Genomic DNA, 16,762 nt, shown 5'->3' on the forward strand with positions numbered 1-16,762 from the left:
TTCAAACATTGCTGGGCTCCCCCCGCAATTTCTGATTCGGTAGCCCTAGGATGGGGACTGAGAATTCTTATTTCTAACAAGTTCCCAGGGGATGCTGGTGCTGCAGGTTCAGGGAACACACATTGAGGCGGTGCACTACGCCCTGCTGCCTCTTTTGGGTAATCTGTGCCCATGTTTCTAAGCATCAAGAAAAGTGCTGACTTCCTGTGACTCCATCTTACAAATGACGAAGTCTTTTGCTAGAATCCTACGGTAAGGCTTCTTGTGGCCTGTTGGTTACCATTCATTTTTCATATATTTATTTTTCAGCTGGCAAGCAGATGAATTAACTCCCCCAAGCTTCTAGCTGTGTTTCTACTCAGTGGGAGAGATTTGGAGTGAATCATGAGGGTCAACCACACAGTGTTTACAATGCTCCCTACATGCATGGTTCACAGACAAACCATGAGTTGTTCCGGGGCTGGAGGAATAACGGTTGTGTTAAATGTGTTAAAGTATCACTAATTGCTCTGTGATGTAGCTCCTTCATGGGAGATTTTCAAGGGGTGTATGTGTGTATGTTCTGAGAAGGGGTTGTAAAAGCAATCACAACAGGGACTAGGCAGATACCTGAATAGCCTTTTTCTCTCCAGTGTTTAATGATGAACAGTTTCAGACATATGGAAAAAACCAGGAAGCCTTGTACATTGAACACTCACATACCCACCACCTAGATTCTCAGTGAGTACCTCCTTCTCATGAACTTTTCCTGATCCTCAATCCTACAGTGACCTCTCCCTCTTGAGATTACTCTGACCCAGTGATTCACAACCATCACACTACTTTTAGGAGCCTTTGAAAGTACAAAAGCCCCATCCCCTGGTTTTATGGATTTGTGGTGGGACTCAAGAATCCATAATTTAAAACACCACCCAGGTAGCTCTGAAGTATAGCCAGAGAGAGATGAAGCATGAGAACCAAAGCCCTCACTCAGCTGTGCTCTTCTCTTGTGATTAAGTACATTGGGACTGGCTGGGTTTGGGGACAGCTATCGATATAACTGAGTGTAGGTAGAGTCTTAAGGCCATTTCATAGTCCAGCCAGTGTGGAATAGTGGAGCTGGTAAGGGACAGGAAATGTAGGGAGGATTCCCTGGGAAGGGTACAGTGTGGAAGTAGTTTTAGAGACACAATGTCATACCCTCAAGGAGTGATAGAGGCATTCTGAGAAGGGGATGCAAAATCAAAGAGACAAGGCATGTACCTAAATGAATGACGCTGGTGAGGCAGTCTCCAATAGTGTGTTGCGGCTGATAGACCCCCAGCATGAGTCACTGTCAGCCAACTGTGGTCCTACAGCAGTGCAAAGCCCAGGGTGGTCAGATTTATGGATTTTTAACATAACCCATAGATTGAGATTTTCATATGAAATCTTCCAACATTTAATTGATATAAACACAAGTTTTAAAGCAGTATATGGGTCAAATTAAACCCCTCTATGGACTGCAGATTGTACCTAAAGAGAATAAGTGTTGGGCAGGGAAGAATCCCAGTGCTAGATTTCCAGACTCGTTTGGAAATCTCACCGAACTTCCATGCCAAGGACGGTTATATATTCCCATCCTCCAAAGTACAGCTTTCTAGGTAGCAGAGGTTCATTTGAAACTTTGTTGCTTGTCTAATAATAATAAATCATTTTTGGTTATTTAAAAATATTTGACTGCTAAGTGTTTGCAGATTCTGTTGTAGACACCAGGGCAATCACAGTGATCCAGCCATGCACATGGAACTGATGTCTTAGTGGGAAGTCAGAAAATAGAAATGAATATAATGTATTATCTTAAGAGTTAAGGCAACACAATAAAGCAGGAGAGGGGAATGAAACCCGCATGAGAGCATGGAATTTTACATAGAACGGCCAGGGACTGCACCGGGCATTTTGTCTGAGCCCTTCACAGTAATCCTAATCCTCACCACAAGCTGTGAGATAAGCACTGTTATTTTTAGTTCGCAGGAGAAACTGATGTGCTGAGCAGCTAATTCAGTGCCTGAGGTTACACTAGTTGTGGACAGAGATGGGTTCCAAATCCAGATAGTATGGGTTGAATCCACACTCTTCATCACCACCCACTTTCCCTCCTTAGGCCTGAGCAGGCACGTGGCAGCATTTGGTAGAGGAAGGAGTGAGCCCTACTGTAGGAACTATATATATTGGTGAGTTATTTGCCCCCAAGCCCCAGAGGCACCACTGCTTCAAGTAGAACAAATACTGAGACCAAGTAGTCTCAGAAAATTTTCAAACTCAGCAAGATAATTCTTTACTATTTAGTTGTACTTGTGTGGTGTCTTCTCCCTGCCTAGTTTTAAAACTCCCTCTAGGTAAGGGCTTTGGTTTTGTTTGCTTTTATCCTCCCTAGCAGCTAGCCTGGGATATTGACAGTAAGTAACAGGTGCATAAATGATGCTGGCTGGGCAGAGATAGGAGAATAATGGTCTTTCACTCCTTGGTGCCAAGGTCACAATCCAAAGTAGGGTCTAGAAATCCTTCCTACTTCCCTCAGGGAAGCCTTATGACCTCTCATTCCTTTGTTTTTTTTTTTTTTTTGTTTTTTTTTTTTTTTGAGACAGAGTTTTGCTCTTGTCGCCCAGGCTGGAGTGCAATGGTGCAATCTCGGCTTACTGCAAGTAACTGGGATTACAGGCATGCGCCACCACACCTGACTAATTTTGTATTTTTAGTAGAGATGGGGTTTCTCCATATTGGTCAGGCTGATCTCAAACTCTCAACCTCAGGTGATCCGCCCACCTTGGCCTCTGAAAGTGCTGGGATTACAGGCATGAACCACCGGGCCTGGCCTTGACCTCCCATTCTAAAGTGTGGGAGGGAAAGACAGGCTCCTGGGTGAGCAGAGGTGTGTTTTGTGTTAAAGGCGTTCGTGGCATTCAGGGATGTGGCTGTGGACTTCACCCAGGAGGAGTGGAGGTTGTTGAGCCCTGCTCAGAGGACCCTGCACAGGGAGGTGATGCTGGAGACTTATAACCATCTGGTCTCACTGGGTAAGAATGGCCTCCCTTGGCACTTAAAATCTGCCCTACAGAGTATTTTCCACTCATCGTGAGGAAGGGCTACCTGCAGAGCACCTTTCCCTTAGAGTTGAGCTTGAAAACAATTTACCTTTTTCCTCTGGGTAAATCTGGATTTAGTAGAATTGAAAGCAGACAGATTGATTTATTCATGTTATGGATGACACTACATTTCCAGGCCTGTTTCCCAGGCTTGTGCTCTCTCTTTATTTTGCTTCAAACCCAGGAAATTTTTCATACACCAAGTGTTCATAATATGCCATCTTTCTGACTGGAGTCACCTTTCCTTAGTCAACCCTTCTACTTCAGAGAGAGAACTATTCATAGGTCTTTTTTATCCTCTGGGTTTCCTCACCCATTTCATCTCTGAGATCTAGAATGCCCTCTTGAGCCCATAACCAACAATGTCCTCATTTTCTTCCCTATGAACAGAAATTCCATCTTCTAAACCAAAACTCATTGCTCAGCTGGAGCGAGGGGAAGAGCCCTGGAGAGAGGAGAGAAAATGTCCACTGGACCTCTGTCCAGGTGAGTGTTGAGTGTGGGGTAGACGGGATAATCTACAGCTTGGCAGATAGGGAAGGAGGAGGCATCTCTCAGATACTGGGAAGAAGCTCTTCTTCAGGCCTCCTAAGCCAAGAGAAACGTTGCCTGACATGTTCTTCCTTCCGGAACATAATCGTCAGTTGAGGGAGGGACTTCCCTGGTTCCCTTGTCTCTTCCCTACACCAGGAAGCCTCCCTTCCTAATTTGTCTTCTCCGTAATGCGTAGTCTTTCCTCATTCACTGTCTTCTTTCTCACCTGATCTTAAAAATTGCATCTACCCCATGAATGTTAAGTCTACGACACTTCTAGATACTTTCTAGCTACTCTTATGCTAAGATTAATTGATTATCTCCACCTCTCCAGTTCCCATAATTCATTACACAATACTTAAGCTATGACTAATAATAAAATACATACTCATGTGCCAGTGTCCCAGCTTAAGAAATAAAAAATTACCTAAACAGTCGAAACCCCCATTTCCCCTTCCCTGATGGTATCCTCTACCCATCCCTCCAATGGAATTGTTTTTCAGTATTAGGGATTTATAATTCTCATGCATGGCTTTATCATTTCCTTCATATGTATGAATCGCTAAATCATCTATATTGTTGTTTGGCATATTTTAAAACTTTATATCAATGTCATCATATTATGTATGTATTTTGTTTTCTTCCCTGAGACTAACTTTGTACTATGTTGGTGTATGTAGCTCTGCTTCATTCATTTTTGTGGCTATATAATATTGTATTTTATGCATAATTATAATACAATTCATTTATCCATTCCATTTTTGTTGGACAGTTACAGTTTTAACAGTGTATTCTTTTGACTCACTAAAGAATGTTGCTGTGAACCTTCTCATAGATATGTCCTTGGGCACATAAGCACCCGTTTATCTAGGACATGTACCTAGGAATAGGACAGCTGAGTAAAAGAATATGCACCTGGTCAGTCTGACAAGGTAATGCCAAACTATTCTCCAAAGTTGTTGTATTAGTGTTCTAGGGCTGCCACAACAAAGTACCACAAACTGAGTGGCTTAAACAACAGAAGTTTATTTTCTCACAGTTCTGGAGGCTAGAAGTAGAGATCAAGGTGTTGGTAGGGTTGGTTCCTTTTGAGGGTTGTGAGGAAGAATCTGTCCCATGCCTCTCCTCTAGCTTCTGGAGGTTTGCTGGCAATCCGTGGCGTGGAGGAGCAGAGTCCCAGTCTCTGCCTTCATCTTCATATAGCATTCTCCCTGTGTGCGTGTCTCTGTGTCCAAATTTTCCTTGTTTGTAAGGACATTATTCATACTGGATTAGGACCCACTCTAATGACCTCATCTTAACTAATTACATCTGCAACAACCCTGTTTCCAAATAAGTTCATCTTTTGAGATATTAGGGGTTTGGACTCCAATATGTCATTTTTTGGGGAAACAGAACTCAACCTATAGCAATTGCTTACACTCACATAGCATTTTATTGTTCGAGGATTCTAGTTGCCTTGCATCCTTCCTAATACTTGGTGTGGTCAGACTTTAGGTTTTGATCATCTTTTGGGTATGAAATGGCCTCTCATAGTAGTTGTAATTTGATTAGTTTTGAGTTTGAGCATCTTTTTATATGTTCATTCCTTGACTGGCCTTGGTGTTTGCTCTTCTATGAAGCCTTTTCAATTCTTTTGCTTTTCTTCTTGTTGATTTGAATTTGAATTTTTAAAAATAAATCATTGAGGTGAACTCTTTATCAGATGTTCCAATCTGTGGCCTACCTCCTTGCTTTTTAAATTTTTTTTATTGAGATGGAGTCTTGCTCTGTCACCCAGCCAGGAGTGCAGTGGCATGATCTCGGCTCACAGCAACCTCTGCCTCCCAGATTCAAGCGATTCTGCTGTCTCAGCCTCCTGAATAGCCGGGACTACAGGCGTGTGCCACCATGCCTGGCTGGTTTTTGTATTTTTAGTAGAGACGGGGTTTCACCATGTTGGCCAGGCTGGTCTTGAACTCCTGACCTGAAGTGAGCCACCACGCCCGGCCCCCACTTGCCTTTTTTTTTTTTTTTTTTTATACAGAGTCTCGCTCTGTTGCCAGGCTGGAGTGCAAAGGCGCAATCTCAGCTCACTGCAACCTCCGCCTATCGCGTTCAAGCAATTCTCCTGCCTCAGCCTCCCGAGTAGCTGGGACTACATGAATGCCACCACGCCTGGCTAATTTTTTTGTATTTTTAGTGTTAGCCAGGATGGTCTCCATCTCCTGACCTCATGATCCGCCCACCTCAGCCTCCCAAAGTGCTGGGATTACAGGCGTGAGCCACTTTACCTGGTGCCCTGCTTGCTCTTTAAACAAACTGTCTGAAATAATTTGTCTCAATTTATAAAAATAATACAGAGAGTTTCCATTTACTCTTCACCCTGCTTTCCCCAATGATAATATCTTATATAACCACAGTACATTTCAAAACCAGGTAACTGACATTGGTACAGTACTATTGAGTAAACTAAAGACTTTACTCAGATTCAGATTTCATCAGTTTTTTTTGCATGTACTCTTTTTTTTTAATTGTTGCTCTATAGTAGTATGAAATTTCATTACATGAATAAGATTTATGTAGCCACCATCACCACAATAAAGATCTAGAACTCTTCTATCACTACAAAGAAAACTCCCCTGTGCTATCTTCCCTCCAATTTTAACCCCTGGCAACTACTGATCTGTTTCCCCATCACTATAATTCTTTTTGCTTTTTTTTTTTTTTTTTTTGAGACAGAGTTTTGTTCTTGTCCCCCAGGCTGGAGTGCAGTGGCGCAATCTCAGCTCACTGCAACCTCGGCCTACTGGACTCAAGCGATTCTCCTGCCTCAGCCTCCTGAGTAGCTGGGACTACAGGCATGTGCCACCATGCCTGGCTAATTTTGTATTTTTAGTAGAGACGGGGTTTCACCATGTTGGCCAACCTAGTCTCGAACTCCTGACCTCAGGTGCTCCACCCACCTCGGCCTCCCAAAGTTCTGGGATTACAGGCGTGAACCACTTGTGCCCAGCCTCAAATTTTATTTCTACTAAAATATATAATTATTCTTATGCTACATTTCTTCATGTGTCAGTCTTTCTAAATTTGTGTATTTTAATTGTCCACTTAACCTCAGCAGTTAAATTTGTTGGCATAATGTTCATAATATTCCCAAATTTCTTTAAAAGTGTGTATATTTCTCTAGTGGTGCTTCCTCTTTCATTCCCCATATTGTGATTTAAAACATTTTGGGGGTATTTTATCTAAAGGTTTATTAATTTTATGGATTTTTGCAAAGAGTCAACTTTTGGTTTCATTGATTTTCTGTAGTATTAATCTATATCCCATTTAAGTGATTTTTATTTGTATCTTTTTCTGCATTCTACTTTCTTTGGGTTTAATTTCCTCTTCTTCTTACTTCCTGAGGTAGAAGCTTAGGTCATTGGTATAGACCTTCTTTTCTAATACAATCACATATATATCTGTACATTTATTTCTAAGCCTTGCTTTAGCTGAATCCTACAACTTTTGGTGTGTTGTATTTTCTTTATCATTTAGTTCATGATATTTTCTAATTTTCTTATTTTTTAACCTATTGGTTGTTTAGAAGTGAGCTGCTTAATTTCCAGATATTCAGGTATTTTCTAAATGTTTTATTTTTATTGGTTTTCAATTTAATTGTATTTTGTTGAGAGAATGTATTCTGTATATTTTCAATCTTTCAAAGTCTGTTGAGATTAATCTTATGGCACAGCATATGATCTATTTTTGTGAACATCCTATGAGCTCTTAAAAGGAATGTGTATTCTGCAGTTGTTGAGGGTACTATCCTATAAATGTCAGATAGGTCATATTAGTAATATTTTTCAGATGATTGATATCCTTACTGAGTTTTTGATCTTATTTTTCTATCCATTACTGCAAAGGTGTGTTAACATATCATTGTGGATTTGTCTATGTCTCTGTAGTGATCTCTAAGGTTTTGATTCATACAGTTAGTAATTTTGCTATGAGGCACATGTACATTAATAATTGTTACGTCTTCTTATTGACCTTTTTATCATTATGGAATTTCCTCCTTTGTTTTTTAGCAATACCCCTTGTCTTGAGGTCTGTTATCTGATATTAATATAGCTACGCCAGACTTTTTTTTTTTTTTTGAGACAGAGTTTTGCTTTTGTTGCCCAGACTGGAGTGCAATGGCACGTTCTCGGGCGTGGCTCGGAGATGCCACGACCAAACACCTCTTAAAGGCCTCCTGGCTTCAAGTGATTCTCCTGCTTCAGCCTCCTGAGTAGCTGGGATTACAGGTGCCCACTACCACGCCTGGCTAATTTTTTTCCTATTTTTAGTAGAGACAGGATTTCACCATGTTGACCAGGCTGGTCTCGAACTCCTGGCCTCAGGTGATCCACCTGCCTCTGCCTCCCAAAATGCTGGGATTACAGACGTGAGCCACCATGTCTGGCCCATTCCAGCTTTTTAGTATTTACTCTTTCCGTGGCATACCTTTGTCCATTCTTTATATTTCAATCTTTTTATTTGCGTCTTTGTATTTAAAATGAGTCTCTTATAGACAGCATATAGTTGATTTTTTTCTTCTTTATCCAGTTTGCCAATCTCTACGTTTTGTTGGAGTATTGAATGCATTAGCACTCAAATGTTATTGTTGATGAGTAAGGTTATTTCTACTTTTGCCAGATTTTTCTTTGTTTTCTCTAATGTGTTTTTACTTGCTCTGTTTTCTTTAGCCTACTTTTGTTTTAATGTTTTAATAAAATACTTTTTAGATTCTTTTTTCTTTTCTTTTCTTTTTTTTTTTTTTTTTTTTTGAGACATAGTCTCACTCTGTCACCGAGACTGGAGTGCAGTGGTGAGATCTTGGCTCAGTCATCCTCTGCCTCGTGGGTTCAAGGGATTCTCCTGCCTCAGCTTCCCGAGTAGCTGGGACTAGAGGCACATGCTACTACACCCAGCTAATTTTTGTATTGTCAGTAGAGATGGGATTTCACCATGTTGGCCAGGCTGGTCTCGAACTCCTGACCTCAAGTGATCTGCCTGCCTCAGCCTCCCAAAGTGTTCAGATTACAGGCGTGAGCCACTGCACCCGGCTCCTTTTTCGATCTTCATGTTAATTTCTCTCAGCTATCTAGCTATGTATCTGCCTTGTGTGTGTTCATGACTTTTCCAGGGCTTACAATATGTATTTTTAACTTAAACCAATTAGAGTTATTATTTGTTTAAGGTAATGTAAGAATCTCACAAGAGTATGTTTACATTCCCCTCATCTTCAGTGCTGTTGTCATATACATTATTTCTGTAAACATCCTAAACCCAATACTACAGTGTTAAAATTTTTAAGCCATTGTATAGTAATATGTATTTTTAAAGAAATTAAGGTAAATGTATGTAGAAATATGTGTGTGTGCTTTATATCTGTCACATTTCTTATGCTCTTCACTCCTTAATGTAGATACAAGTTGCCATCTGATACCATTTTCCTTCATCCTGAAAGACTTCCTTTAACATTTAGTACAGTTACCTGGCATTGGATTTTCCATTTTAATCTGAAAAGATTATTTTCTCTCCAGTTTGCGAAAATTAACTGGAGATAGAATCGCTGGTTAACGTATTTTTCTCTAGCATTGCAGTGTCTTCTGGCTTTCATAGTTTTATAATTTTTGTTGAGTAATTATTATATCGTTGTTTTGTATTTTGATCTTCTCTGGCTGTCTTCAAGATTTTCTCGTTATCTTTGGCCTTCAACAGTTTGACCGTGATGTTTCTATGAGTCGTTTTCTTTGTGTTTCTACTACTTGAGCATTATGAAGCTTCTTGGCTCTCTAAGTTTTATTTTCTATTCGCTGTGAGAAATACTTGGCTATTATTTCAGTATTTTTCCTGTCCCTTTTACTCTTTCCTCTCATTCTAGGACTCCCAATTTACCTGTATACTGGACTGCTGGAAATGTGTTTCTGAAGATTCATATTGTCTCATAAGCTTCTGTTCATTTTTTTTCAATCTTTTTTCTCTCTTTTTTGAGGGGTGGGTGGATATAGGTAATTTCTATTCTTTTATTTTCAAATTCACTAATCTTTTTTCTTTTCCTGTTTGCTATTAAACCTGTCTAGTGAATTTTTAAATTTCAGTTATTGTTTTTTTCTTTCCCCCTCCCCTCCTCTCCCCTCCTCTCCCCTCCCCTCCCCTCCCCTCCCCTCCCCTCCCCTCCCCTCCCCTCCCCTCCTCTCCCCTCCTCTTGTTTCTGTGGGTATTAGGAGTGCTCTCAGGCAAGAAAGCCACAAACAAAATTATTACCCCTTTCTGTTGCAATTTTTTGAGCATAAACTCTTCCCCATCTTCTGGCTGGTTATGTATATTTTCCAGTGCCTTTGAGTAGTTATTTGTTATATTTTATCCAGTCTTATTATTTTCTGCTGCAGGGTTCTTGTGACCATTTCAGTCTGCTGGCATTTTCGTTAGTGGGCTTCCTCATACTTATTTTTGAATTGATTTTTGGAAATTGCTTCAAAATTACAGAATATTTGCAAAAATAAAAATAGTAGAATAAATATATATGGTGCAGTGAGTTGGATGTGGTTTGTCCCCACCACAACTTGTGGTGAAATTTAATTGCCAGTTTAACGGTATTGAAAGGTGGTGGGGCCTTTAAGAGGTGTTTGGTTGTGGCATCTCTGCCCTCTCGAATGGCTTATGCAGACTGGGTTAGTTCTTTTGGACTGGGTTGGTTCTCGTGAGATCAAGTTGTTATAAAACAAGGCTTCCTCTGATGTTTGGCCTCTTTGCATGCACTTGCTTTCCCTTCCTCTTTCTGCTGTGATTTGAAGCAGCATGAGACCATCACCAAATGGGCTACCATCCAACCTCCAGAATTGTGAGCCAAATAAATTTTTTTTGTAAATTACCCAGTCTCAGGTATTCTGTTATAGCAATACAAAACAGATTAAGACATATGGCATATATGTTATATAAATGGCATCATAAAATGACCTACTATTTTACTTAGTTTGCTTTATCATTTATTCATGTGCTCTTTTGCATGCATACCCTTCCTCCTTCCTTCCCCTCAGTACATATGTACTGAGGTACATATGTATGTATGTGTATATGTATATGTATGTTCATATGTGTTTGTTTTGTTTTTGTCTTTGTTTTTGTTTTTTGAGACAGAGTCTCGCTCTGTCACCCAGGCTGGAGTGCAGTGGCATGATCTCAGCTCACTGCAACCTCCGTCTCCTGGGTTCAAGTGATTCTCCTGCCTCAGCCTCCCAAGTAGCTGGGATTACAGGTGCACGCCACCATGCCTGGCTAATTTTTGTGTTTTTAGTAGAGACGGGGTTTCACCATGTTAGTTAGGCTGGTCTTGAACACCTGACCTCGTGATCTGCTCACCATGGTCTCCCAAAGTGCTGGGATTACAGGCATGAGCCACCACACCCGGCCTGTAAGTGTTTGTTTCTGTGAATTTTCTAAGAATGTCAATATTGTCTCATATAACCACAGTGTGGTTATCAACCTCAGTAAACTTAACTTTGATACAGTCATTTTGCCTGTTATCTACCATTTGTATTATAATTTTGTCAACTTATAGAATAATATGGTTTTTTACTTTCCAGAACATAATCTAGTCCAAGGTTAGTTAGTTCATTTTCATGTCATGTCTATAATTATTATTAAGGAAAGGGAATTATTATTTCAATAATCTTTCTCTGTCTTTTATGACATTGACATTTCATTTGTTTATTTAATTTTAGATTCAGAGTGTACATGTGCAGGCTTGTTACATGGGTATGTTATGTAATGCTGGGGTTTTGGGCTTCTATTGAACCTATCACCCAAATAGTTTACATAGTACCTGATAGGTAGTTTTTCAGCCCTTACCTCCATCCTTTTTCCCCTGTTTTGGAGTCCCCAGTGTCTGTTATTTCCAGCTTTATGTCCATGTGTACCCATTGTTTAGCTCCTACTTGTGAGAACATAGGTTATTTGATTTTCTGTTTCTGCATTGATTCACTTAGGATGATGGCCTCTAGCTGCATCCATGTTGCTGCAGAGGACATGATTTCATTCTTTTTTATGGCTGCATAGTATTTCATGGTGTGTGTGTACCACATTTTATTTATCCAGTCCACTATTGATGGGCACATACGATGATTCCATGACTTTGCTGTTGGGAATAGTGCTGCGATAAACATACGAGTGCAGGTGTCTTTTGGTAGAACAATTTATTTTCCGTCTTGGGATTGTTGGATTGAATGGTAGTTCTATTTTTAGTTCCTTGAGAAATTTCCATACTGTTTGCCATACAGGTTGAACTAATTTACATGACCACCAACAATATATAAGCATTCCCTGTTCTGTGCATCCTCACCAACATCTGTTTTTTTTGTTGTTGTTTGTTTGTTTGTTTAACTTTTTAATAATAGCCATTCTGACTGGTGTGAGATGGCCTATCTTCTTGTGGGTTTTCTTTTCCCATCCTTCACTGGTACCAAGATCTCTTTGTGGTTTTAATTTGTATTTCTCTGGTGATTAGTGATTTTGAGCATTTTTTTATGTTTGCTGGCTGTTTGTATACCTTCTTTTGAGAAGTACCTGTTTATGTCCTTTGCTCACTTTTTAATTAGGTTATTTGGGTTTTTGTTGTTGATTTGCTTAAGTTCCTTATGATTCTGGATATTAGTCCTTTGTAAGATGCATAGTTCACAAATGCTTTCTCCCATTCTGTAGGTTGTCTTTTTACTCTGTTGATTGTTTCTTTTGCAGTGCAGAAGCTCTTTTGCTTAGTTAAATCATATTTGTCCATTTTTGTTTTTGTTGCAATCGCTTTTGAGGACTTAGTCATAAGTTCTTTGCCTCGGCCAATGTCCAGAGAAGTTTTTCCTAGTTTTCCTTTAGGAATTTTATAGTTTGAGGTCTTACATTTAAGTCTTTCATCCATCTTGAGTTGATTTGTGTATATGAGAGGGAAGGGTCCAGTTTCATTCTCTTGCATGTGGCTGGACAGTTTTCCCAGCACCATTTATTGAATAGGATGTCCTTTCCCCATTGTTTATTTCTGTCAACTTTCTCACAGATCAGTTGGTAGTAGGTGTGTGGTTTTATTTCTGGGTTCTCTGTTCTGTTCCATAGATCTATATGTCTATTTTTGTACTTACACCATGCTGTTTCAGTTAATATAGCCTTGTAGTATAGTTGAAGTCAGGTAATGCGATATTTCCAGCTTTGTTGTTTTTGGTTAGGATTGCTTTGGCTAGTCAGGCTTTGTTGGTCCCATATGAATTTTAGAATTGTTTTTTCTAATTCTGTTAGAATGTTAGAATGACAAATGATGTTGGTAATTTGATAGGAATTGCATTGAATCTGTAGATTGCTTTGGGCAGTATCATCATTTTAACTATATTGATTCTTAACAATCTATGAGCATAGAATGTTTTTCCCTTTGTGTCATCTGTGATTTCTTTCATCAGTGTATTGTAGTTCTCCTCGCAGAGACCAAAGGTGAACTCTTTGGTTTGATGTATTCTTAGGCATTTTGTGTGTGTTTGCATTCGTGTGGCTATTGTAAATGGGATCTTGTTCTTTATTTGGCTCTAAGCTTGAATGTTACTGGTGTATAGAAATGCTATTGATTTTTGTACATTGATTTTGTATCCTGAAACTTTACTGAATTTTTTTTTTTTTTAATCAGGTTTAGGAGTCTTTTGGAGGGACCTTTAGAGTTTGCTAGGTATAGGATTATTTTCTAGGTATAGGATTTTCTAGGTAAAGGATTCTTGGCGAACAGAGATAATTTGACTCCCTCTTTTCCTATTTGGATGCCTTTTATTTCTCTGTCTTGCATGATTGCTCTCTCTAGGACTTCCAGTACTAAGTTGAATACGAGTGGTGAGAGCAGACATCCTTGTCTTGTTCCACTTCTTAGGGGGAATGGTTTCAGCTTTTGCCCATTCAGTATGAAGTTGGCTGTAGGTTTGTCACAGATAACTCTTCTTATTTTGAGGTATGTTCCTTTGATGCCTAGTTTGTTGAAGATTTTTATCATGAAGGGGTGTTGGATTTTATCCGATGCTTTTTTTTTTTTTTTGAGATGGAGTCTTGCTCTGTCGCCCTGGCTGGAGTGCAGTGGCGCGATCTCGGCTCACTGCAAGCTCCGTCTCCCAGGTTCACGCTATTCTCCTGCCTCAGCCTCTCTGAGTAGCTGGAACTACAGGCGCCCACCACCACGCCCGGCTATATTTTTGTATTTTTTTAGTAGAGACGGGGTTCCACCGTGGTCTCAATCTCCTGACCTCGTGATCCGCCCGCCTCAGCCTCCCAAAGTGCTAGGATTACAAGCATGAGCCACCACACCCGGCCGGTTTTTGTTTTTAATTCTGTTTATGTGATGAATCACATTTATTGAACACTGACATTTTAGAATACAATTCCTCAGTTCTCACTTTTCTTTTTTCTTTTTTGAGATGGAGTCTCACTCTGTTGCCTAGGCTGGAGTGCAGTGGCACGATCTCGGCTCACTGCAACCTCCACCTCCTGGGTTCAAGCAGTTCTCTGCCTCAGCCTCCCGATTAGCTGGGACTACAGGTGCGTGCCACCATGCCCAGCTAAGTTTTGTATTTTTAGTAGAGACAGGATTTCACCATCTTGGCCAGGCTTGTCTTGAACTCTTGACCTCAGGTGATCCACCCACCTTGGCCTCCCAAAGTGCTGGGATTACAGGCGTGAGCTACCGCGCCTGGCCAGTTCTCACTTTTTAAAATAGCTTTATTGAGGTATAATTTACATGCCATAAAATTACTTATTGTATGTATACAGTTCAATATATATATATATATTTTTTTTTTGAGATGGAGTTTCACTGTTGTAGCCCATGCTGGAGTGCAGTGGCGCAATCTCAGCTCACTGCAACCTCTGCCTCCTGGGTTCAAGTGATTCTCCTGCCTCAGCCTCCTGAGTAGCTGGGATTACAGGCATGTACCACCAGGCCTGGCTAATTTTGTATTTTTGGTAAAGACAGGGTTTCTCCATGTTGGTCAGGCTGGTCTCAAACTTCCAACCTCAGGTGATCCACCACCTCAGCCTTCCAAAGTGCTGGGATTACAGGCGTGAACCACCGCACCTGGCCTGTATGTGTACAGTTCAATAATTTTTATTAAACTTATAGAGTTATATGATTGTTACCTCTATTCAACATTTCTATCATACCAGAAAGTTCTCATGTGCCCATTTGCATTCATCCCTCCTCCCATCAGAGGAAACCATTGATTTGTTTACTGTCTATAGATTTGCTGTTTCTAGACGTATAAGAATGGCATTGTGAAATATAGTCTTTTTTTTTTTTTTTTAGATAGAGCCTTGCTCTGTCGCCAGGCTGGAATACAGTGGTGTTATATCGGCTCACTGCAACCTCTGCCTCCTGGGTTCAAGCAATTCCTCTGCCTCAGCCTCCTGAGTAGCTGGGACTACAGGTGCACACCACCACACCTGGCTAATTTTTTGTATTTTAGTAGAGACAGGGTTTCACCATGTTGGCCAGGATGGTCTCAATCTCCTGACCTTGTGATCCACCCGCCTCAGCCTCCCAAAGTGCTGGGATTACAGGCGTGAGCCACTGTGTCAGGCCGAAATATATAGTCTTTTATACTTGGATTCTTTTGTTTAGCATAATGTTTTTGATGTTCATCCAAGTTGCAGCATGTATCAGTAATTCATTTTTTATTGTTATATAGTATTCCTTTGTATGGATATACCACATTTTGTTTTTCTGTTTACCCGTTGATGGACATATGGACTGTGTTCACTTTTTGGCTATTGTGAATAGTGTTGCTATGAACACTCATATACCAGTCTTAGTGTGGACATACGTTTTCATTTCTCTTGGGTAGATAATTGGGAGTATAATTGCTAGGTTGTATGGTATGTTTATGTTTAACCTTTTTAAAAATTGGGACTGGGTGCAGTGGTTCACGCCTGTAATCCCAGCACTTTGGGAGGCTGAGGTGGGTAGATCACCTGAGGTCAGGAGTTCAAGATGAGCCTGACCAACATGGTGAAACCCAATCTCTACTAAAAATACAAAAATTACCTGGGTGTGTTGGCAGGTGCCTGTAATCCCAGCTACTCAGGAGGCTGAGGCAGGAGAATTGCCTGAACCTGGGAGGTGGAGGTTGCAATGAGCCGAGATCGTGCCACTGCATTCCAGCCTGGGTGACAGAGTGAGACTCCATCTCAAAAATAAAAAATAAAAATTGGAAAAATGTTTTTCAAAGTGCCTGTACCATTTTACATTTCTATTACCAATATATTAGGGTTTTAGTTTCTCCACGTCCTTGTCAGCACTCGGTATTGTCACTAATTTTGATTATAGACATTCTAGTGGGTGTGTAGTGGTATTTCATTGTGCATTTAATGCATTTCCCAAATAGCTGATGATGTTGATCTTTTCATTGTTTGTGTTTTTTTTGAGATGGAGTTTCGCTGTTGTTGCCCAGGCTGGAGTGCAATGGCGTGATCTCGACTCACTGCCACCTTCGCCTCTTGGGTTCAAGCAATTCTTCTGCTTTAGCCTCCCAGGTAGCTGGGATTACAGGCACCTGCCACCACACCCGACTAATTTTTGTATTTTTAGTAGAGACAGGGTTTCACCATGCTGGCCAGGCTGGTTGAGAACTCCTAACCTCAGGTGATTCACCCACCTTGGCCTCCCAAAGTGCGGGGATTACAGGCATAAGCCACCATGCCTGGCCCTTTTCATTGTTTATTAACCATTTGCATATCTTTTTTAGTAAAATGCCTATTCAATTCTTTTCTTCATTTTAAAATTAGATTGTGTTCTTATTGAATTGTAAGAATTTTTAGTATATTCTAGATACAAGTCCTATATCAATATAGGATTTTCAGATATTTCTCCCTGTCTGTGGCTTATCTTTTCATTTTCTCAATGGTGTCATTTCAGGCACAAAAGTTTTAAATGCTGATTAAGTTTAACTTACCAATTTTTAAAATGGGTTGTGCTTTTGGTATTGTAACTAAGAACTTTATTCTTAACTCAAGGTTATGAAGATTTTCTTCATTGGTTTCTTCTAGAAGTTTTATAGTTTTAGCTCTTACATTTATGGCTACAATCCATTTTAGTTAATTTT

At 40.2% G+C, this 16,762-nt stretch overlaps 1 protein-coding gene across 37 annotated transcripts in view; it reads left to right on the forward strand.

Moving 5' to 3' along the window:
* ZNF875 (zinc finger protein 875) overlaps nt 1-16,762 on the forward strand; it is an 81,513-nt gene that overhangs the window by 60,424 nt on the left and 4,327 nt on the right. For 35 of the 37 annotated variants that reach the window (XM_063801589.1, XM_063801571.1, XM_063801576.1 and 32 more), the window contains 2 exons: nt 2,909-3,035; nt 3,495-3,590. In XM_063801589.1, the coding sequence (XP_063657659.1) occupies nt 3,002-3,035; nt 3,495-3,590 (130 nt within the window). In that variant the 5' untranslated portion in view covers nt 2,909-3,001. Of the gene's footprint in view, nt 1-319; nt 2,193-2,908; nt 3,036-3,494; nt 3,591-16,762 lie in introns of those variants that run through there. The other 2 variants (XM_063801599.1, XM_063801588.1) reach the window with 2 other exon arrangements.

The sequence above is a fragment of the Pan troglodytes genome, chromosome 20 (genome assembly GCF_028858775.2).
Source record: "Pan troglodytes isolate AG18354 chromosome 20, NHGRI_mPanTro3-v2.0_pri, whole genome shotgun sequence".
Classification (NCBI taxonomy): Eukaryota; Metazoa; Chordata; class Mammalia; order Primates; family Hominidae; genus Pan; species Pan troglodytes.